Here is a 24,755-nt window from a genome sequence, read left to right as displayed (position 1 = left end):
ACATTAAAACTGATAATATCTCCTCTGTGTGAAGATTTGAAGGAAAGGGCGCTCAGATACACTACTTTAAGGAACATAAAGCTGCAGTCTTTCTAGAGAGTAATTTAGTACTACCTATCAAAAACCAGACGGTACACACCACAGTAATATCTAGAAATCTGAATTTGCGCTTCAGAACGAATATATATATATATATATATATATATATATATATATATATATATATGGCCGACTATTCCTCACAATAGCCATAATAGCCCCCCAAAAAGCAAAGAAAAATAGGAATTGCTTTTAGAACCTTCAAAAGAGATCTGTGGGGCTCCTGGGTGGCTCAGTGGGTTAAAGCCTCTGCCTTCGGCTCGGGTCATGATCCCGGGGTCCTGGGATTGAGCCCCACATCGGGCTCTCTGCTCGGTGGGAAGCCTGCTTCCTCCTCTCTCTCTCTGCCTCCCTCTCCACCTACTTGAGATCTCTGTCTGTCAAATAAATAAATAAAATCTTTAAAACAAAGAGAGAGAGATCTGGAAAATTAGATTATGCTCTATCCATGTCACAGAACAGTATGTAATTAGAAAGAGCAAGAAATAGTTTAACGTAGTGTTCTTATCAGATAAATCGTGTAATGAGAAAAGCAAGTTGCCAAACAGGATATGCAAAATATTCCTTTTGGAAAAAGAAAAAATATCTAAACCATTAAATGATTTCTCCTGGAGAATCAGAATTGGTGGGCAGTCAGCGTCCATTTTATATTTATTTAAGTTTTTTAACAATAAAAGAGAGAAAAGAAATTCCATGTATTTCTCTGTTTGTTTTCTAAGTAATACAAAGTTGCTTATCTTCCAAATAATAAATCGGTGGCTGGCTTTACACAGACAATTTTTCAGTAGCTCTGTTAATTTATTTAAATGTCTTAAAATTTTGATTAAATGACTTTTAAAAACCAGTCAAAAACCATTCTAGTAGATGCATGTGGGCAGTAAAATTTAAATGACAAACATCAATAACATTTACTAGAAAGAAGTTTATCTCAAAGAAAATCCACTTGGGGTTTTTCTTTTCATTTACATCATCATTTGTCAATAATAGTAATTATTTTAAGAACTTTAGACTGTTTCTAACCACTCTCCTTTGTTTATTCAGCTATCATTTAAAATATTATTATTATCATATTAAGCTGCAGCCATTGTGAATAAATATTCTTATCCTTCCCTAAGCATACTGGATCCAGACAAACTTTTCAAACACAGGCTTTACTAAGCTGCTTAGAAAATATAATTACACATAAAAATGCTGTAGAAAGATAAATAAAATCAAGTAAAATTTCTATTAAAAACTGTGTGGCGGGCGCCTGGGTGGCTCAGTGGGTTAAAGCCTCTGCCTTCGGCTCAGGTCATGATCCCAGGGTCCTGGGATCGAGTCCCGCATCGGAGGGGGGGGGGGGTCTCTGCTCAGCGGGGAGCCTGCTTCCTCCTCTCTCTGCCTGCCTCTCTGCCTAGTTATGATCTCTGTCTGTCAAATAAATAAATAAAATCTTTAAAAAACAAAAAAACTGTGTGGCATTTAGCTAGTAGCAGTGACCCTTCAAGTACAAAGTTCACTAATCTATCATTTAAAGGTCAGCCCCACTATCCAAAAAAAAAAAAAAAAATCTATAGGATTAAATTAAGCCTTCCAATCTCCAGAAAAGTACCAGTATATAACTTTATTTAGAATATAATTGCTTTGCATGTAAATATGTGAGATCCTTGGACTTTTGAAACATATTCATTAAAACAAAACAAAACCTAAAATCCTCAGGTGATAAGGTAATTACTTTGCTTAAAAAAGAAATGTCAAGAATGAAATCCTATATTAACTTAAAACTTTAGATACCAGAGATTTTCCCTGAATTCCCAATTATTCTCTGAATTACATTAAGTACAAGAAAGGGGTTTCAAGGGCAAAGAAGGGTGAAATCCCACGTCAGTTAAACTTCAGGGATTTCAAATGAAAACATCTTTGTATGTAATAGGAACTTGGGAGTAGTAAGAAACATAAGCACTCAAGTTTTCATGCAAACTGGTGTAGCACTAGCCTTGGTGCTACATCCAATAATTCTGCATAACCACATTTTCTTGAATTCAGCCTCCCTCTTAACTTCTAATATCCTTTCCTATCCAAATCTTCATCCTGTTCTATAATATCTACAGAAAATGTTCAGAGGAAAATTACAAAGGCAGCATTCTGACAATGTCTCTAAGATAAATTATATAATATTAATCTTCATCGTCATCTTTCAAGAAGTTTGAGACATGAAGCGAGGCAAAGAAGCATCACATTAACTGACATTCAGGAGATTTGGGGGCTGGGAAATGTGAAGCTTTTATCACACCAAAGTTTGAAAAATAATGAAAGATAGTCACATGCATTTTGGAATAACATGAAAATAGCACTAAATGAAGAACTAGGATAACTTTCTATAGGGGTGTTAGTTAATTCAAACTTCTAACTTCTGAAAGGACTATTTTTTAAAAATCAGAAAAAATACAGAAAGGGAGACATGATCATTTAATTCTTGATACTATATCATTACATTAATAATGTTTCAGTTAAGGTAACTGGTATACCTACAAAGTACTAAATGAACGAAAACTGACCCCAGCATGAAAACAAAACAAAACAAAAACCCTCCAAATAAGAAAACCAAACCTATAGAAGTTTAATAACCAAACAGAAGCATTTAAAAATACACACTTAAGTTCTTTTCTAAAACCATGCAATACAGAAATTCACAACTCATTTACTACATTCACAATCTTATCCTTACTATAAAGTTAAGACTTTAAGTTCATATATTTATATTAAAAAAATCTTTTGAGTAAAATTATCTTTAAGACTGATTTTTCTAACCAAAGATGCTGTACTATATTAATACCAAGTATCAATCTTCCCTGAAAAGACCTTATATAACAATACTGAAAATATTTTTAAGATATCAAAATGTATTTTTTCTATTAGATTATCCACTTATGCTAGTTGAAGTAAATACACACTTGGGGCTTGCCAAAACAACCAAGAGTTGTATTAAGGTATACCTTAAATACCAACAAATTGTTCAGGCACACTAAATAACCAAATGAGAAAGATGGGTTCTTTTTATCACACCTATATGATGAAACAGTAACTCTACACGTTTTTTTTTTTCTTGCTACTTCTCATATTTCCTTTCAAATATATCTCCTATTAAGAACAACCTCAATTCATGAATTTTGAGTGCTCCACTTAAGGACATCTCAAAGTGAAAAAAAAATTCATTTTTTATAAACTTCTCATTAGAAATACACTAAAACTTTATTGTAACACACTACTCATGGTAAAAATTTTTATAAGAATAGTTTACTTTGGAGTACTTATAATAGGAAGGGCATCTATTATGTAACAAATGCAACTAACAAAAAACTTTAACTAAAATGTGGCCCCAGTTATAAAAACAAAAGAAAACATAGTAATAACAGTATATTTTACAGAATTTTAGGAATTACATAAAACGTACACATTCACAAATATGTGTGACTGTCAGAGTTGGCCAACTTTTCTGTAAGGTCCAAACAGTAAATATTTTCAGCTCTATCACATGTTCTTCTCTTTCCTCTTCTTTATTTTTTTTTGGGGGGGGGGGGGGGAGGAGGTTAGAGAAGATGTTGTTATAACTACACTTTAAAAATATAAAAACCACTCTTAGTTCAGAAGCTATTACAACAAAACCACAGTGTGCCAAACCCAGGACCCTTGCAGAGAAACCATTTCTATTTGCTCCAAAACATTAAAGATGGTTTTTTTTCAAATGCCCAATACATTTTTCAAAAAAAAAAATACATTTTATGAAAAGTGAGGATATACTTACTATAAATATAAAAGACTAGTCTATATATTGTATGATTTAAATATAATAGAAATCAGTCCCATACACAGTAAATATGTTAGAATTAGATTTCAATCTGCCAAATTCAAGAATCTTAACACTTAAAAAAAAAAAAATACTAGATTCCAGTTAAAGACAAGACCATAAACTTCCCAGACACAAAAATACTGCTGCAGGAAATGATTACAATGTATTCTCTGTTAAACTGAAATATTAGGGGTGCCTGGGTGGCTCAGTGGGTTAAGCCTCTGCCTTCGGCTCAGGTCATGATCTCAGGGTCCTGGGATAGAGCCCCACATCGGGCTCTCCACTAAACGGGGAGCCTACTTCCCTCTCTCTCTCTGCCTGCCTCTCTGCCTACTTGTGATCTCTGTCTGTCAAATAAATAAATAAATAAATAATTTAAAAAAAAAACTGAAATATTAATCACTTTTTTTTAAGATTTTATTTATTTATTTGAGAGAGATACAGAGAGATCACAAGTAGGCAGAGAGGCAGGCAGAGAGAAAGGGGGAAGCAGGCTCCCTGCTGAGCAGAGAGTCCCATGCGGGGCTCGATCCCAGGACCCTGGGATCATGACCCAAGCCAAAGGCAGAGAGAGGCTTAACCCACTGAGCCACCCAGGTGCCCCTATTAATTACTTTCTAAAATGGCATCATTTTTTTTTTTTTTGGTAGAAGACATGCAAGCTAGAAATTTGAGAATGTAAGTTATTCTCTGTAGAATTCTAGATTTTCATTCTTTAGAGGCACTATATTTTAAAACATAAAAATTACCATATGACTGAGGTGGAATTAAGATTAGATTGAACAGACTGTAATCATGAATTAAACACCACAATTTTGTATAGTTTAGGTTTTTAAATAAAATACAAGTCACAGGGGAAGAAATCACTATTAAGTGCTCAAGTTCAGATGATATGGGACCAAATCATACTCAAGCACCCAGTGGTTAGACTGCAGTTGCTTTTTTGAAACACCGCTGGTTATCTGCAGGGGAAAACATCAAGAGCCCAAATGACAGTCTTAATTAATCTCACAACACTTAAAATCTAAGGCACACATTTGGCACTTGATTACATTTGGGGCAAATGCAATACACACTGTGATGTTTCATTGTATTACTTAATTCCTGCAATGATTTAAAATGTTCATTCCCACATAAAACATAAGGAAGTTTAGCTTTAAGGTAAGTCCTTCCAAGGAACTAATCGCAGTGCTAAAAGTATGTATGTACACACAAAAATTCTGAAATGAACGAAATTAATATACCAATACGCTTTCTTCCAGGGCAAGCTAACCCAGCGCTGAGCCTCTGAATATGGCAATTAAAGACAGCTATGACTCATCGCCTTTTCCTATCATTTTTTCCCTCAAATCAGTCATTTCCTATTTCCAGGATCAGCACCCTTGCTCAGGCTTTATCTCCTCAAATTAGAGATATAATCACAGGTTCTTCATTGTTCCTAACTGAACTTTATATAGCTTACTGCCCACTTAATCTTCCTAACTCAAATCTCTGCTCATGCATGCCCTCGCTCAAAATCCCTCAATGACTCTCCATGGCTTCATACAGCTGAATTCCACACTGTTCAGTGTTTTCAGGGTGGCCCTCCAAGGTCTGGTCCCCATCTGGCTCTCCAACCTCACACTCCCGGTCTCATAGGCACACTGCAGATTCTGCATGCCTCTATACTTCCTGTTTTCACAGATGTCAAAATGCTACGCTTCCTACTCTTCCAAATCCCACTAACTCATTAAAATTTTCCCTGACTTAATCCCTTGAAAGTGAAGTAAAGCTACCATTTACTGGTGACCCACTGTGTTGAAATCTCTGATAGGCCCAGCCAAGGACAGATACAAGTATGAATAAAGACCCAAGCTTGTCAAAAGGAATTTACAGTCACGTAAGGAAGAGAAGACATATATAACTGTAATTTAACAGAATATCATAAATGTTTAAAGATAGATAAGCATAATTACAGTGGACTTCTATATTCAAGAAACAACAGATCACTTCTGACTGGGGATAAGTGACAAAGAAATGGCATTTAAACTGATAGCCAGCTGAACCCTGGCTTCAACAGGCAGAGATGCTAAGGTTTTCACAAGTAATGGAAATGGCTTGAGAAAAGACACTGGAAATCTGTACCAATAAATGCTCGTATTATTCATTTGGCAATTCATCATGTACCCTTTGGAAGAGCTGTTTAGATCATCTTTTTGTTTAGCCAACACTGCATATATTTATATACTAGTGCCTAGTCCAATAGGAGAAATGAGATATAAACTTATAAAATGAGGGAAGTAATAGTACCTATGTTGCATTGTTACACTGACAAGTGAAATAACATGTATGTGAAAGTGGCTGTTACTGAACTGGTGCTTCAAAAACAACAGGTTTGCTTTGGGGCGCCTGGGTGGCTCAGTGGTTTAAAGCCTCTGCCTTAGGCTCAGGTCATGATCTCAGGGTCCTGGGATCAAGCCCCACACTGGGCTCTCTGCTCAGCAGGGAGCCTGCTTCTTCCTCTCTCTCTGCCTGCCTCTCTGCCTACTTGTGATCTCTGTCAAATAAATAAATAAAACCTTTAAAAAAAAAAAAAAGCAAAACAGGTTTGCTTTATTTTTGGTACATACCCTTTCTGTGATAAGCAGTTCTAAGACTGCTCCAAAGATTCCTGACTCCTGGGGTACACACCCTGCAAAATCCCTACCCTTGAGTGTAGGTAGAATGTGTAAATATGATGGCTGTGACTAGGTTGTGTCATAAGGCAAAGGGGAAGGGATTCTGCAGACATAAGGTTCCCAACCAGTCTGATTTTTAATTAATCAAAGTGAGACTAGCAAGGTGGGCCTAACCTAATCAGGCAAATGCTTCAAAGAGGGCTTGGGCCTTCCCTTACAGTAGATTCTCCTGTTGTTGGCTCTGAAGAAGCAAGCCACGAGGAGCCCTACAGCTGCAAGAAAATTAATTCAGCCAACAATCACTTGAGCTTTGAAGAGAACTGCAAGCCTCAGCCTCACATTTCAGTTTCCTAACTGAAACTCTGGACTGCAGCCTTGTGAGGCCCTGGGCAAAGCCATGCCCAGACTCTTGATCCATGGAAAATGTGAGATAATAAATGTGTATTGTTTTAACATGCTAAATGTTTTGGTAACTTGTTATGGAGCGAATAAAAACTAATTCACTCTTTCCTTCCACTTTCTCTTAAATACCTTCCCTTATCAAATATATTTTTAATCACTTTGTTGAAACAGATAATTTAAAATGCAAGAATAAAACAATATTATAAAATCCTTTTCTCCCTCCCTCCCTCTCCTCCTCTTTCTCTCTCTCACAGACACACAAATTTTATAAATAAATTATCTGACTTTTTATAAATTTTGTAAATTTATAATTTGTAACTTAATTATAATTAATTTAACTAATCACTTTAATTATAATTATCATTATAATTTATAATTTATAAAATAAAGTTTATAAAAATATAAAATTTATAAATTTTATTTTATAAGTAAAATATCTGACACAGTATCTAATATGCCAAGATTGTTTTACTGGAACATATTTTGCTCATCTACAAGATGGATATAGTAATAGTGCAGATCTGTGAGGGAAGATGTGAGGGTTAAATTAATTAATATAAGCAGGTTATTTAAATCCTTGTGACTGGACGTGTGATGTGGAATCTGGTAGGACATTTCTTTAGAAATGCAGATCAGGCCCCATCCCAGTTGTAAGAAATAAGACCTGACTTCAACAAGATCTCCAGGCAATGTATGTGTACATTTAAAGTTTGAGCAGCACTTCTGCAGCTGGTGCTTGCCACACATAAGTGCTATATGATCACTACATTTTCCTAAAAAAATAACTTCTTTTCTACATCCCCTATCATCTTCTCATTTGAATATTAAAAAGTTTCATCTGCAAACTGGTTTCTGTAGTAAAAGCTCTTTGTTATCGCCTTTTCTCTAATCAGACTATGAATTAAGAAATTAGGAGAAAATAAGCCTCTGATTGAGTTTGAGACTATTTTGCTCTTAAGTTATAATGAGTTAGGAGCTGTGTTAGACAGCTAACAGTCTCTTAAATCATGGGGAAATTTTTTTTAGATAGAATTTTAATCAATCCCAATATAAAAACTATAGATTATACTGGATTAAAAAGTACAACCAGGAGAGAAGCTTACCTGATATTACTGTGACTCTGGTCTTCTACAATTACTTGGGCATGTGTCTTAAAGGAAATCACATTGTATTTGTCATCTTTTGCCTTCACATAATTTACTATCCATGTTAAGTAACTAAATACAAGTTTCAGGGTAACAAACAGAAAGGCAGTTTGAAATACAGATGAAGCAAAATGAGGGCATTTCAAGTTTCAAAAGCAGGAGCAATTCAGAATATGCAGGAGTGCCTAAAGGTGATAAGGTAATTTTCAAATAATCCCTATGATGTTGCATTGACGGATTTACCTTTCTGCTAAGATTCCTTTGCATTCAAATTAATACCCTTAAACCACTTCATTTTTTAAACAACATTTGAAAAAATGCAAAGATATCTTAATTCATTTTACTTTAGATCTTTCGCAGGAAATTAAGAGCAGTTTTAGTCCTTTTAAATCTGTAACCCTTTTTAGTTAAATTACAGGTTAAGGTAAGACAATTTAGAGTGACTTGAACTTCCACTTTTGCTTTGACAGGCAAATTGCTGAAAATAATTAAATAAAAGAATACTCCAAATCCCCCCAGCAGGAAAACATTCCTATGCCACCTCCAGCTCTAACTTTTGATGTCTGCGTTGACAGAAATGTCAATTACAGAACTAATAATAAAGTATATTGAAAATGTATGAAATGCCCGATCTATTAAAAAAAAAAGTATTACTTCCTACTCTGTGATTTTTGTAGCTTTTTAAATATAGGTGATGGCTAACAGAATTTCAAAAGATGAGGTGACACCTGAAAAATCATTACGAACAAAAGCAAGAAATTTTTAGAAAAACAGAAATCTGATGACTTGTTCTTCTTTAGACCATATACATAAGGAAGAGAAACTGAAATTTTTTTTGTTTTTCATATTTTCAAATGCAATCCCAAAATGCTGCATCTGTTTTTCTAATATTCCTCAATATTCAATCATTTTGAGGCATTATAAAAGGAGAAACAATCATTTATTATATCTATTATATTGCATCTATATGTTTACTTTTTTAATTATTTGTTCATTCATTTATTATTATCCCTCCTATTTCCTGAGCAGGCAAGATCTCAATGAGAAGGTGGCAGCTGAAGAAAACTTAGAATGAGAGGAGGGAGGGGACCATGCAGCAACCTAAGAACAAGGGTCCCAGCCAGCGGCCACAGCGAGTGCTCCAGCCCTAGGCAAGCATACACCTGGTGTGTCTGAAGAATAGCAAGAGGACAAGTGTGGCATGTGAGGGAGGCAGTGTCAGGGATAAGGTCAGAAAGGTAAAAGTCGAGAGCAAGACTGCATTCAGCCTTGTCGATCTTGGTAAAAAGAACATTTGGCTGAGTGAAATGAGAAGCCAACGGAGGACTTTAAGGGGAGAAGAAAAGTAATCTTACAAATTTCTAAAGAATATGTATGGCTGGTGAGTGTGAACACAGGCTAGGGTGGTAGGGCCAAGGGTGAAAGGCAAGAAACCAGTTAGGGACAATGGCAATAATCCAGCACAAGCAATGATCCAGTCAGAGAAAGGTCAGATTCTGGATTCTGAGATTTGGAGCCTGGGAGCTGCCACCTGCTGACAAGGGAAGACTAAAGGCTTGATCCTGGGAGAACCAGTCTTCAGCTATTTACTCCACTTGGAACACAGCTGCTCTCCGCTGAATAGAGAAGAAAAGCAAAACCATTTTGGAGACAGAACTCTGGAAACAGGACTCAGTCATACACATGCAAGGTCTCAGGTCCAACATGGATATGTGACTAGTTAGGGCTCTCTCTGGTCTCTCCTGAGTGTGTGCATAGCCTCACACCCAGACGCAGTCTTCTAGACCACCAGTGACATGTACGATCTTATGAAGGCCCACCTATTCCTTAAATCTTGTTCAAATTCTGGCCAACCTATGGCTTTCCCCAACCAGAATTATGGTCTCATGCTATTAACAACATTGGCCTTCCCATCTTTTTGCCACAGAAATCACTACTGTTTCCAACAACATTACAGAAATACAGGTTTCTATGTTTGCTTCAAATCAAGTAAACCCCTTCCAGCAGCTAAGGCAAAGCTACTGATTTTCCTTCTTTCCTCTTTTTTTTTTCTTCTTTCCTTTTTTGTTGATGTATAGTTGACACACAATATTACATGAGTCTCAGGGGTACAAGACAGTGACGACAACTTTATATGCTACGCTGTGCTCCCCACAAGCGCAGCTACCATCTGTCACCACACACTGCTATCACTAGACCACTGACTATATTCCCTGTGCTATATGTAACTTTCATCCCTATGACTTATTTATTCCACAACTGGAAGCTGATATCTCCCACTTCCCTTCACCCATTTTTCCCATCTCCCAGACTCCCTCCCCTCTGGCCACCCAAATTCATTCACTGTATTTATGGATCTGTTTTGGCAAAAGCTCCCAGTTTTCACAGCTTGCCCCACCCTTGTAAAATTGTCATGACAATAAGCCAGTGGTGGGAATGAGCAGAAGGGGGCAGCCTCAGGGACTAAAATACAGACTGTTCTTTTCTGAGTTCAGTAGTTTTTCTTGAATAGATGTTTCTCCATTTTTTATAATTTGTCACTTTCCCAAGTCCTGAACTGGCTGGTTTTGGACAATTTTATCGACTTTTATCATTGCTTTTTGATAAGTGGATTCGCCAAGCTCCTTACTCAGGCTTGTGTGCTGAATACTTTTTAAATGTAAATTTGCCTGAGAAACCTACTAAAAAAGTCATAGAAAATATTTTGAAACATCTCTCAGTATAGAAACTGCCAGTACACTAAAATTACTATTTTCTTTTGACTGTTCACATGCCTTCCTGTTGTAGAGCTTACCCAGGTGGACTTAAGTGGAAAAAGCCTCCAAGCAGAGTAAACAGCACTTGCAAAGACACAGAAGCATGTCAGGAGCCTGGACTGCTACACATTCAGTGCCTAACTCCTCCCTGTTTAAGCTCTCCCTTTCCAGCTACAGATGAGCTCAAATTTCTTACCCCTCTCTTGGCCTAACTAACCCAATGTTTTTAATCCAATCTCTTTCCTCTTCTCATCAACTTTCTTGAAAGTTTAAGAACTGTTCTCCTTCTCCAAATCCACTATAATAAGGCTTTATTTCCCAAAGTCAGTAAAATCACCATCATGGAGACTTCTAAAATTTACCAAATCCAATGAACAGTTTTTGATCCTTTCATATTGAACCTCCTTGTTCCATGTGGCAATGCTGCACATCACCCCCACCTTACAAATCTCCACTCCTCAGTCTGTTACTACTACTCGTCCTCTCAAAATGTTCTGATCATTTTTCTGCAAATCCATTAGCTGGGCTTTCTCTTCCTACATCTACCCCTCAAGTGTCAGTGATTACTTAAATTCTACTTTTAACCTGCACCTCCCTCATTTTCTCCCAAGGAAATTTTAGCCATTCTTATTACCTCTTTCTAATGTCTCTCCAACCTTTATCTCTAGCTATTAAACTTCTCTCACAATTAAAGACTATTTCTAATAACTGAAAAATAGTCCCACTTTAATGTCCAGTGAGTTCAAACTCATCAGTATCTGAAACAGAATAAATCTTACCCTTACCCTGAAATCCATTCTTCCTCCTCTTGTCTCATTTGTTCAACCAAAGTCATCCAGCCACCTACACTAGAAACCTAGATGTGACCTTTCTTTTTCTTCCCTTCCCTTCTGCTGCTCATGACATACAATTAATTTACAAACCTCTTGATTTTACCTCCAGAATATTCTCAAATGTATCTCTTCTGCCTCTGTTCCTCACATTTTGAAGTAGCCATTTGGACACAACCGTGTCAAAAGAAATCTATCAAAATGGTTACAACAAAAATGAAGCTTGATCTTGTTTTTTTATGGCTAATATCCCACCATACATACATACTACCTCTTCGTTATCTATTGATCTATCAATGGGCACTTGGGGATGCTTCCATACCTTAGGTTTTGTAAATAATGCTGCAATAAACATAGGGGTGCATTTATCAATTCAAATTAGTGCTTTTGTTTTCTTTAGGCAAATACCCCATAATGGAATTACTGTATCATATGGTAGTTCTATTTTTAATTTTGTGAGGAACCTCCACACTGTTTTCCACAGTGGCTGCACAAGTTTGCATTCCCACCAACAGTGCACAAGCGTTCCCTTTTCTCCACATCCTCGCCAACACCTGTTATTTCTCTCGTGTTTGATTCTAGCCATTCTCATGAGTGTAAGGCAGTACTTCACTGTGGTTTTGATTTACATTTCCCTGAGGACTTGCAACAACCTGATGGACCTAGAGGGCATAAATGCTAAGGGAAATAAGTCAAACAGAAAAAGATATATACCATATGATTTCATTTATATGTGGAATCTAAAAAAACAAATGAACAAAGAAAAAAGAGGCAAAGAAAAAAAGACTCTTAAAAAGAACAGGGACACCTGGGTGGCTCAGTCAGTTAAGCCTTTGACTTCGGCTCCGGTGATGATTTCAGCAACCTGGGATTAAACCCCACTCTGGCTCTACCCTCAACAGGAAGTCAGCTTCTCCCTTTGCCTCTGCCTCTCCCTCTGCTCATGTTCTCTCTCTCTCTCACTCTCTCTCTCTCTCAAATAAATAACTAGAATCTTTTAAAAAGAGAGAGGACAGGGACACCTGGGTGGCTCAGTGGGTTAAAGCCTCTGCCTTCAGCTCAGGTCATGATCCCAGGGTCCCGGGATTGAGTCCCGCATCAGGCTCTCTGCTCAGCAGGGAGCCTGCTTCCCCATCTCTCTGTCTCTGCCTGCCTCTCTGCCTCCTTGTGATCACTCTCTCTCTGTCAAATAAATAAATAAAATCTTAAAATAAATTAAAAAAAAAAAAAAAGAGGACAAACTGGTAGTTGCCAGAGGGGAGAAGATGGGAAGATGGGTAAAAGAGAGAAAGGGGATTAAAAGGTACAAACTTCCAGTTACAAAATAAGTAAGTCATGAAGATGAAAAGTAGGGCATATGGAATATATAGTCAATAAGATAGCAATAATGTTGTTTGGCGGCAGATGGTGACTACACTTAGCATGCTGTACAATGGAAATGTATAGAATTGTTGAATCATTACATTGCACACCCAACACTAATATAACATTGTATGTTAATTATACTTCAATAAAAGTAAAAATGAAGCCTGTGCCTAATTCAGTAAGATTTAAAAAATGGCCTTTTCAATGCTCAGCTACATGATCTTAAGATCCTGGCAGTGACTGTTTCTGAATATTTTGCTAATTAGTAGCAAGCTAAACCTGGGATCATTTGGTTTGCCATTTACTTCTCAATGTATCCATTTTCTAGTAATGTTGCTTTCCATAAGTAAGCAGCTCTTCCCTTCAAGTGCATCTGCACAACTTTCAAATCTTCTCACCCCTGAAGTAATTACCACTAAACCAAAACATACCTTTCTAAGCCTTGAATAACATCAAGTAATATGTCAGACAAAACTCATGGAAAATAAATTAAAGGTGGACTTGTCTGTCTGAAAGACTTCTGTTGAAGAGAATATTTTGGCTTCCAAAGGTTTTAAAGAAGGATGTTTGCTTCTGGCCAACATAATTGAAATATTCTATATCTAGAGGTCTTTTTTATTTTATTTTTTTTTTATTAGAGGTCTTTTTTAATGCACTAGTTGATCTGTATGCTGAAATCACTCTCCAAAAGTGCTTTCACATAACATATGCTGTTTGGACGATAGAGTCTCATGTTATATTTTCATATTATGTTACATTATAGTCTTCCATCCAAGGCATATGATATTAGATCTAGAATAGGATCTGAAATATGTAAGATCTAAAATATCTTGTCTATAATATTAAAAATACTACCTTTTAAGCAATTGAGAGTGGAGTTACAATTCATGGTTTAAAGAAGAATACCTTGATCTTGTAGGTCACGAAAATTCACTGGCTTTAGAGTGAGACTAACATAGGTTTGGATTCTGTATATTATTTTTTTCAAATATTTATTTGTTTTTCAGGGGAAATATTTTATTTATTCATTTGTTTGTTTATTTCTCAAGCAGGGGAAGCAGAAGGCAGAGGGAGAGGCAGGCTCCCCGCTGAGCAAGGAGCCCAATGCAGGACCCAGTGCAGAGGCTTAACCAACTAATTCACCCAGGCGTCCCAGATTCTGTGTATTATTATTAGCCCTCTGACCCCAAATGATTTACCTAAAACTTTTTAGTCTATTTCTTCATATGTTATATAAAGATGATAATACTTATTTCTCAGGGCTAATGTGAGTAAAATATAAAACTAAATTTATTAAATATCTAATACATTATATGCCACATATCAGATATCTAATCCATGTTAGTTAACCTTCTTTTAAGTTAGTGGATAGAAGTAAGGAATTTTTATTTACTAAATTATATAATGTATTATATAATGTATAATATAATCTATTCCTATTGAGTAGCACCTGTCATTCTATTATTTTTGTTCTCTCCCAATTCTAGTTCCATGTATTTTTCATTTCTAAGACTGGCATTTTTGTAAAACATTACCTGAAATGTTGTGTTCAAATTACTTTCTGGTAGATACTTGAAACACTTGCTTTTTCTTCCTGTGCATATAGCTCAATTACATTCCCAAACCAGTGCTGTGGTTCTTGTTTACCAGAAAAGAATGTGTTTCTAGGTCTGGCCTAAAATTCTCCTGCATGTGATCTCTGATCTTTTCCTCTTTGTGTTGGCTGGGAAGGAGATGACCACAACAGTGCTCTTGGGAGTCTTGTATAGAATATAGTGGAGTCACGCAATGGAAGGGCTGAACTCTGTAATCAAGAGAATACTATGAAAGTGATATTGCATGACTCCAAAGCTAGGACATAAAAGGCACTGCAGATTCTACCTTGGTCTCCTGGATTGCTAACTGAAGGAAGTTAGCCATTATCTCACAATGACACCCAAGCAGCCCCTGGGGAAGGCCCATGTGAGAGAAAGAAAAGTTGCTTGCCAACCACCAGCATCATTTTGGTAATTACGTGAATGGGACCCTTTCAGCCCCACCTAGGGAAGTCTTTAGATGATTATGTCCCCAGACAACACCTGACAATTCATAAGAAACTCTTAACCAGAACTGCCCACAAAAACCATTCCCTAACTCCTGACCTTCAGAAGCCATAAAATATAATAACAGGTTTGGAGTTTTAAGCCCAAAAACAAACAAAACAAAACAAAAAACAAAAGCAACAACAAAAAACCTCTAAGCTTTACCTCCAACTAAACATAAAAATTTAAGTGGATCACAGACAAAATCATTAAGGAAAAAACCTGACAAATTAGACTTCATAAAACTTAAACTTTTACTCTCCAAAAGACATTGTTCAAAAAATGAAAAGGCAAACTACAGGGTGGGACAAAATATTTGCAAAATATATCAATAAAGGACTTTTACATATTTGCATATACACAGAGAGATGAAATATGAAAATTCAAACAGAAAACAACCCAATTTAAAAATGGGCAACAGATCTGAATGGTCTGTTGACCAAAAAGATAGACAAATGGCAAATACCACATGAAAAATTGAACAACATGGTAAGTCATTAGGGAAATTCAAATTAATGTCACAAGATACCACTATACACCCACTAGAACAGCTACTGTCAATTTAAAAATTGACAGTTGCCAAATGTGGTAAATGATATGAAGCAAGTAACTCTATGTTGCTGATAAAGATGGAAAATGGTACAACTTGAAAAATAGCTTATATTTGTTATAAAAAAGTTATTTATAAAAAATAAATTTTTAGGGTCGCCTGGATGACTCAGTGGGTTAAAGCCTCTGCCTTCGGCTCAGGTCATGATCCCAGGGTCCTGGGATCCAGCCCCACATCAAGCCCCACATCGGACTCTCTGCTCAGCAGGGAGCCTCCTTCCCCTCCTCTCTCTCTTCCTGCCTCTCTGCCTACTTGTGATCTCTGTCTGTCAAATAAATAAATAAAATCTTTAAAAATAAACAAATAAAATCTTTCTAAATAAATAGGTAAGTAAATAAATAAATAAAATGGATACATTCCATTGTATGTAAATTATACCTTCACAAAGTTTTTTTTTTAATTACACACTTAGAACAATGTCTAGCATGTAATAAACACTCAATAAATACAAGCCAAAAAATAACCAGTATCTGTATGGCAAAACAAATAAAGGAATGGTTTCATAGAGAGAAAGAATTCTAAGATCATTTTTTCAAAGATGATATAAACTCAGAAATTTTTAATAAACCCTATCCTATAAGCAGATCATTTAAGGGCTTAAGTAAAGATCTGCCAGTTAGTTCTAGTTCCTATAAAAAGAATACTAAGCACAGAGCCAAATGAAGTGAGACCCTTGTGAGGTCAGTAAGCATCTCTCAGTAGCATCCACGTAGTAAACAGAGCATACACCATGCTATTTCAAAAAACTGAGTGGTAAAATGATAAAGCAACAACAAAAAACAAGTCAAAACTAAATAACATCAAATGAGTAGTGGGATATGACCTATCACTGAAATTCTAAAGACATGTGAGAAAAGTTGAAACTTCTCATTAAACACTTCAAAAATATTTGAAATAAAACAGAAAGCAAAACAGCAAATTTAAACAGATGCATAAATGGCACTGGGAACTATGCAACCAAGGAAGCAATGGACCGAAATCTCTTCTGCATCTAGCAGAATCTAGAGCAGCAGAGGCGGGGAGACTAGGAATAATCATCATTGTCCTCCCGCACCCCTCACACACACACAAGCGCACACACACACACACACAGCGCTGAGGGTTATAAGTACAGCAGCTATGTAAAGAAAGAGAACTCAGTGTCACTTCTTACCGTCTTCTGCTTCATCCTCCTGCGGTGACATTGGACCCCCTCCACTAGTGGGAGTGACTGGTTCCTCCTTCTCAGACTGTCGTTGTAGACTTACTACCTCATATATTGCATCTCCAGCACTGGTGTGCCCTTTTCCCTCAGACTGAGAAAGACATAAACATGTGATCCAATATTAGAAATGTGAAGGAAAAGCTAAAAGATAGTATTTCAAGGTTCATTAAAAACAGCTGAAATTAAGAGTAGCATGTCATGTTTGATCTCCTGTATGTCTTAAGAAAAATTTTAAAGTGTGTTGTTCTCTGCATGATATTCTAAATGCATTATTCTTCTTGTATTATTTTAACCAATGAAACCTACTAAACATTGTGGGAAAAATTTTCTTTTTATCAAAAAAACTTGAACCACCACATTTTCTAGGGTAGATATAAAAGTAATGCTAGATTTCCAGGACTGACTATACCTTGCATTGAGATAAAAAGATAGCAGCTATATCCATTAAGTAATTCATGGAAGTAGACAGTTCTTACTTTATAAATGGTTTACATTCTATGGCCCTTTCCTAAGGAGGAAAAATTAAGGTAACTGTCAATTAAACTAGCACAGCCTACAAAGCCCTAGGTAACCTGGCCCCTGCCTCTCTTTCCAGTCTCAATTCACACCCACAGCATGTTACTATATTCCAACCACTCTGGCCTTGTTTCAGTTCCAAGAACCTTTAAATTCTTTTCCAACTTAAGACCCTGGGAGATCCTGTTCTCCAGGCCAACAGAGCCTTTCTAACTCCCATCACTCTTAGATCTTTATTGCTAATGTCACTCCTACAAACTATCTTTTTTAAATTAACATATTAATTAACATATTAACGTATTAACTTTTTAAATTAACATAACAATGTATTATTTGTTTCAGGGGTACAGGTCTCCTACAAACTATCCAAACTAAGTTCCTCATGTTTCTGATACTTTTCATTCCCTGTCCTTCCCCTTCACAGCACTACCACAATGTAATTAACACATTTGTTATTATATTTATTTGTTTAATGACAGTCTTACAAGACAGAGGCATCATAACAGCAAGGACTTTGTTGATTTTTCAATCAGAAATAATATAGTATCTGACACATAGTAGGTACTCAACAAACACCAGTAGAATGAATGGCTAGACTAATACTACAGCATATGAACTTTGGAATCAAACTGACATGGATCTGAATTCAAATTTTACTACTAATAAGATGTGAAGTCTTGGACAAATTACTTAATTTTGCTGAGTCACAGTATCTATATCAACTCTGGACATTTATCAAAGTATCTGAAACAAATTTTTAATAATAATAACACTTGTTATTATCATCATTATTTCAATGTTTATAGCACAGTGGCTCTAAAAAACACAAAACAAGAATAATATAGGCATATATGGAGATAAAATTATCTCTAATATCTACCTGTACTATATATAATCCATTTAAATTATAGAAATATAGCTACTAGGGGTGCCTGGGTGGCTCAGTGGGTGAAAGCCTCTGCCTTTTGGCTCAGGTCATGATCCCGGGGTCTTGGGATCGAGCCCTGCCTTGGGCTCTCTGCTCAGCAGGGAGCCTGCTTCCTCCTCTCTCTCTGCCTGCTTCTCTGCCTGCTTGTGATCTCTGTTTGTCAAATAAATAAAATCTTTAAAAAATATATATATAGCTACTAACTATTCACTGTTTTCAAGAATTAATTCTGAATCCCAAATCGAATCTCAGGTGTATCTTCAAATCAATTAGCAAATAATAAAAGTTAAAAATTGCCCATTAAAAGAGAGAAGACAGCCATGAAAAGTTATCAGGTTTAAACCAACCAAATTTTAATTGTATTTCTACTCTACTCAAGACACAGAGACCTCAATCCCTACAGCAACCACTAAAATTATCATAAGGCAATAGAGTAAAAATGGAATACTAAATGTTCAAATAATTCAAAAGTTGACAGGAAATGAGAAAGAAACAAAAACAGAAGACAATAAAATGACAGACCTAAATTCAAACATGTAAATAATTATATTAAACATAATGACCTAAACATACCAATTAAAAGACAAAAACTGTCAGATTCTATTAAAAACAAGACACAACTACATTGTCTAAAAAAGAAAAACTTTAAATAATATAAGTAAGTTAAAGTAAAATGAGGGAAGAAGCTATACCAAGAAAACACTAATCAAAAGAAAACTGAAGAGACTATACACTAATATAGTCTAAAGAGACTTGTATCAATATAAGACAAAGTAGACTACCACACAAGAAAAAAACCACTAGGAACAAAGAAGGTCATTGAACAATGTTAAAAGAATCAAGTCAATGAGAACACAAAAGTAAATATATATAAATTTACCTAACAACTAAACAGTATAAAGACTTGATGGAAACTAAAGGAGATGGACAAACCCACATTTATAATTGGAGATTTCACATTCCTCTCACAATAATCACTAACAAAGTAAACAAAAACACATTGAGGTTATAGAAGAATTGAACACCAATTACAGGATCTAGTATTTATAGATCACTACAAAACACAAAGGCAGATTACACACCCTATTCAAATGCACATGGAACTTTCTCCAAGACAAACTATTTCCTGGGTTATAACACGATCTTTAAGTTTTAAAAATTGAATTGTAAAAAATAGGTTTAGTAAGCATAATATAATTAAACTAGAATCAATAAGAGAAATACATCTGGAAAATCTCCAAATACTGAAAAATAAAGCAACACAATTCCAAATAATCCATGGATCAAAATGAAAGAGAAATGTTCAATTACAAAATACTCTGAACTCAGCAAAAATGAAAATAAAACAAATCAAAATTAGTAATACATCTACATAGTATAGATTTAGTGCTATAAGTGCTTATATTACAAAAGAAACACCCCCAAATCAGTAATCTAACTTTCTACTTAAAAAACAAGGAAAAGAAATGCAAAATAACACAAAGCAAGCAGAAAGAAGCACAATTTAAAAAACACTTAAGGTAGTTCTTTTTTTTTAAAGATTTTATTTATTTATTTGAGAGAGTGAGAGAGAAAGAGAGCGAGCGTGAGTGCACAAGTATGGGGGAAGGGTAGAGGAAGACGGAGAAGCAGATTCCCTGCTGAGCAGGGAGCCTGACTTGGGGCTCAATCCCAGCATCCTGGGATCATGACCTCAGCCAAAGGCATATGCTCAATCAGCTGAGCCACCCAGGCACCCCCAAAATGTAGTTCTTAGCAAAGATCAATAAAATGATAAATCTCTAGCTAAACTGACCAACCAAAAAAGAAAGAAGGTACAAATTACTCATAACAGGAAAAAAGTGTATAATCCTTGTACAGACCCCATGATGTCAAAAGGAATAATGCAAACAGCTCTATGCATATTAATTAGACAGCTTAGATAAAATGGACCAGTGCTCTGAAAGCTAAAGAATGCCCACACTTACCCAAGAAGAAATACATGACCTGTATTAAAAAAATTGAATCTGTAAGTTAAAACCTTCCTGAAATGAAAACTTCAGGCCCATATAGTTTCAATGACAAATTCTACTCAATATTTAAAGAAATAACACCAATGCCCCAATATCCCTCATAAAAAAACAGATAAAAATCCTCAATCAAATATGAGCAAATAAAATCCAGCAACATACCTTATAGGTATAGATATATATCAAAACCAGTGAAGTTTATCTGGGAAATGCAACAATAGTTCAACATTGAAAAAAACCAACATAATTCAACATATTCACAGACTAAACAAGAAAAACCACATCATCAACAGATACAGAAAGGCATTTGAGAAAATTCAGCATTCATTCATTCATGTTAAAGACTTTCAATAAACTAGGAATACAAGGGAGTTTTCTTAACCTGATAAACAGTATCCATAAACCTACAACTAACATCACACTTAATGGTAAAAAAGTAAATGCTTTTCTCCTAAGACTGAGAACAGAGCAAAGACACAGACACTTCCTACTCCCACTCAATATCATACAGAAGTCCTAACTAGTGCAATAAAGCAAGAAAAAGAAAGAAAAGGCACTCATATTGGAAAGGAAGAAGTAAAACAGTTCTTATTTACAAACAATGTAAATCCTTGTCAGGAGTCAATGAACTTTTTCTATAAAAAGCTAGATGGGAAATATCTTAAGCTGTGCAAGCCATATGGTCTCAATCACAACTACTCAACTTTGTTGTTGTGGATAAGTGTACAACACTGATAAAATATTTCATCTGCACTTAGTTTACTATGGAAGCAAAATTTTCTCTATTACTATAAATCTCATGTAGACCTAAACATTATATTCACCAATTTAGTTTCAAAATGAGACTTTTTTTATAAAAAACACTTTTTATTTCTAATATTCACTTATTTTTAGGTAACTAAAAATCAATCTGTGCGTAAAATAAAAATTGTCTGGTTCATGTTAGAATTAACTAGAGCACTTTGAAACATGTAAATACATGAAATGTGCCCCATAAATGTGGTTGAGTAAACGTCACAAAGATTCTTCACACTTATGCAAATAAACTCTAGTTGTTTAAAATGGTATACTATCATCAAATACAAAGAACGGTGATCCTCATATCTCTATTCAGAATCTTTAAGATGGGGTCTGGGAATCTGTGTTTTTTAAAGAGCCAAAAGTGATTCTGATGAAAGTTAAATTGTGAACCACTGCCTATAAGAACTCTTGTTTTAATAAAAATGTCTATGTTTTTAAAAATCACAAATCATGTAACAATCAGATGGTCTCACTAAGCTGCAAATACATATAATAACATGGGAAAAATACATTTGCAAACAGCTTCTATTTAACTTCACAAAAGTGAAGGTAAAGAAAGCCGATCCTACACAGAACTGTTAAATTAGGAAAACATTTGCCTTCCACAGCTTTTTATTTTCCCACAATCATATAAGGACCTCCCAACCTTGTTAATTTTCATCTTTCTGCAATTAGAAGTTATTCCTATTCAGTTACTCTTACTTTTCTTCAGTTTTATTGAGCTGTAACTGCAATACGACACTGTGTAAGTTTAAGATGTACAATATAATAATTTGATACTTTATATATATTGTGAAATAATTTCTACAATGTTTAGTTACTATCCATCACCTCACATATGTGATTCTTGGTTATACTAACTGATTATACCTTGACTTAAATAGGCTTAAATCAACATTTATCTTCAAAATGTAATTTTCCTTTTGTGCTTTTAAACTGTGTTAAAAGAAAAAAAAAAAAATCAGAGGCCCATAATGGTGTCACTTAGACCAAGTCTCCAAACCCATAGTTAATACATAATCTAACTGCGGTTTCAACAATCCCCAGAAATGTAGCCCTAACTGGTTAGTCAGAAATTTTTCAATCCATAACAGAGTCCGCCACCTGGTCCTCTCTACCCCACAAAGAAAGATAGGGTAATCTGCATGATAAGACACGTGCTTTCCCCCTAGAGAGTGGCCTCCAGTGAACAACCCTTTTCTCTTACTAATACCTTTCTTGCCCCCATCATCCTATAAAAATCTTCCACTTCAAGTAACTCTTTGGAGCATCCTATTTGTTAGATGGGGTGCTGCCCAATTCATGAGTTAACAAAGCAAGTAAGATCTTCAAATTTGCTTGCTTGAATTTTATTATTTAACACATTTGGTGGCAGTGGTAGGACCTGAAGCAAACTTCTTATAACATTCAGGCAAAGTGAGAAAAAATGCAAACCCTTTGAGTTCCTTGTCTTTGTCATTTCAGAGGGCTGTAGGTATGCACCTCTCAGCGTGAGAGATGCCTTTTTGTCTGCACTCAAGCTCCTGATCTGAGTGGCTTTCCTTTACGGGTAGGTCAGCTTGAGCTGGCAGATTTGCCCAGAGCCCAACCAGAGCTGAGCTGGCAGTTCCGCCGAGAGCCCAGTCGAGATGGCAATTTCGCCTAAAGTCCAACTGAGCTGGTGGAACGGTCTGCCCAGAACCATGCCCTCAATCCTTTGGACCACAATACCCAGGGCAGAAAACCTCATCAAGGTTCTACAAGAATTGTCAGTTGTGTGCAGAGGGCCTTCTTGTGGCCAAGACACAGCACTGCTAATATTTTAAGGCACATGTTTGCTCGTCTTGTTTTGTGTAAATAAAGGCTACTGCTGGCAGGGATCTTAAAAGGCAGAAAGCCACAAAAACTGGTGGGGTACAGGTCAAGCATTTAACAAATGAGCACATACCACCTCAAGAAGACTCCTGTGGTTGATCAGCTAGTCACAGAAGGGTTAGATTAACACCAGGTCACCTGACAACCTCCAGAAAACTCCTGTGCAGCAAGAAATACAGTAAAACACACACAATCCCAACCCCACAACATACTATTTTTAGGTGTTAGTTGGGGTCTGAAAAACCCAAAGACTTACTAGCTAATGGGATCTTTACATTCTAAAGAATCAAGCATACCTGCTTATTTTATGTCTAAGAACTACAGTCCTAGAAGTTCTAAGTATCTAGCAAGATGAAAAAAAAATTCTATTAAAAAAAATCCAGAATTTACAGTGGCCATTATGGGGAATGTTCAAATTAGACAAGCCTGCTCATTTAAAAAGTATGGCTGAAAGTAGGGGTTCCCAAATTAAACAGAATGGGAGGCTTATTTTATGGATATTAAGGCTTCAAGATTCCAAATTAGTTTCATTGAAAGATTCATTACAAAAGGCTGATAAGGGAGCCTGGGTGGCTCAACTGGTTAAGCAACTGCCTTCGGCTCAGGTCATGATCCTGGAGTACCGGATGGAGTCCCACATCGGGTGCCCTGCTCAGTGGGGAGTCTGCTTCTCCCTCTCACTCTATCTCTCTCTCTCTGTGCTTTCTATCTCTCTCAAATAAATAAATAAAATCTTTTCAAAAAAAAATTACCTCCTGAGTCTAGTCAAGAGGGGAAAATAACAATTCACATTATCCCATCATTTTCAAAGCCAGACCATTGGTTATTAATAATTTCACTCTTAGGGGGTGCCAGGGTGGCTCAGTTGGTTAAGTGTCTCCCTTCAGCTTGGGTCATGATTCCTGCTCAGCAGGGAAGCTTGCTTCTCCCTCTCCCACTCCCTCTGCTTGTGTTCCCTTCTCCAGCTATGTCTGTCTCTGCCAGATAAACAAATTAAAAATCATTTTAAAAAATAAATAAATAATAATTTCACTCTTAGGAATAACTATTTCTTTCTTGCCCGTCTCACTTTGTAAAGGCCTATTCAGCCAGAGCGCCCCACCTCAGTTGAACGGCCATTTTGTTGTTTATGCAGTAAAACTTAAACTGACCCTGTCCCCCCAACCCCCACCAGGGAACTTATTTAAAAGCAAGTCCCAGGTAACAGAGCCCAGATACAAGGGTGGGTCAGGTCAGGTAGAGATAACAGCCCGAATGCAGGGATGAGTGGGGTCAGGTGGAGACGTCCAATCAGTAGAGCGCGCTTACGGTCTCCCTAGCTACCTAGGAGCGTGGGCCCCGCCTTTCGGGGGGCCGATTCTCACCAAGGTGATAGGCTAGTGCAAACGTCTACTATGGGTGAATTGTAGTTCAACTGGCCACCTGTGGGTGACCTAGCATGACTGTGCAGCTTTCTCTGTGTGTTACAATCTCACTGGCCACCTGTGTGTGGCCAGGCTCAACCACATGGACTTTGCTCTATAAAAGTTAGTCTGTGAGGCAGGGAGGGGTCGTCCTTTCCGTAAGGGGAGGCCCTGACCGGTCTGTTTGACGGTCGGTTTGATTCCTGATGCTTGGCACGAAATAAAGCTTTGCTTGACCTTCGCTTTGTATCAGTCTCACTCCTTTC

The 24,755-nt window shown here is 36.4% G+C and overlaps 1 protein-coding gene across 6 annotated transcripts in view; it reads right to left on the bottom strand.

Annotated features, from left to right (window-relative positions):
- The window catches only part of RABGAP1L (RAB GTPase activating protein 1 like), a 736,622-nt gene that overhangs the window by 568,674 nt on the left and 143,193 nt on the right, over positions 1-24,755 (bottom strand). For all 6 annotated transcript variants that reach the window (XR_004380432.1, XM_032838759.1, XM_032838760.1 and 3 more), the window contains exon 11: positions 16,928-17,069. Coding sequence is in view for 5 of the 6 variants with exons in the window: in XM_032838759.1 (XP_032694650.1) it covers positions 16,928-17,069 (142 nt within the window). In the remaining variant the exon portion in view is untranslated. The remainder of the gene's footprint in view (positions 1-16,927; positions 17,070-24,755) is intronic.

The sequence above is a fragment of the Lontra canadensis genome, unplaced genomic scaffold (genome assembly GCF_010015895.1).
Source record: "Lontra canadensis isolate GAN:19392208 unplaced genomic scaffold, GSC_riverotter_1.0 scaffold106, whole genome shotgun sequence".
Classification (NCBI taxonomy): domain Eukaryota; kingdom Metazoa; phylum Chordata; class Mammalia; order Carnivora; family Mustelidae; genus Lontra; species Lontra canadensis.
Note: the sequence above shows the minus strand (reverse complement) of the source record. Positions and strands in the feature narration are given on the sequence as shown.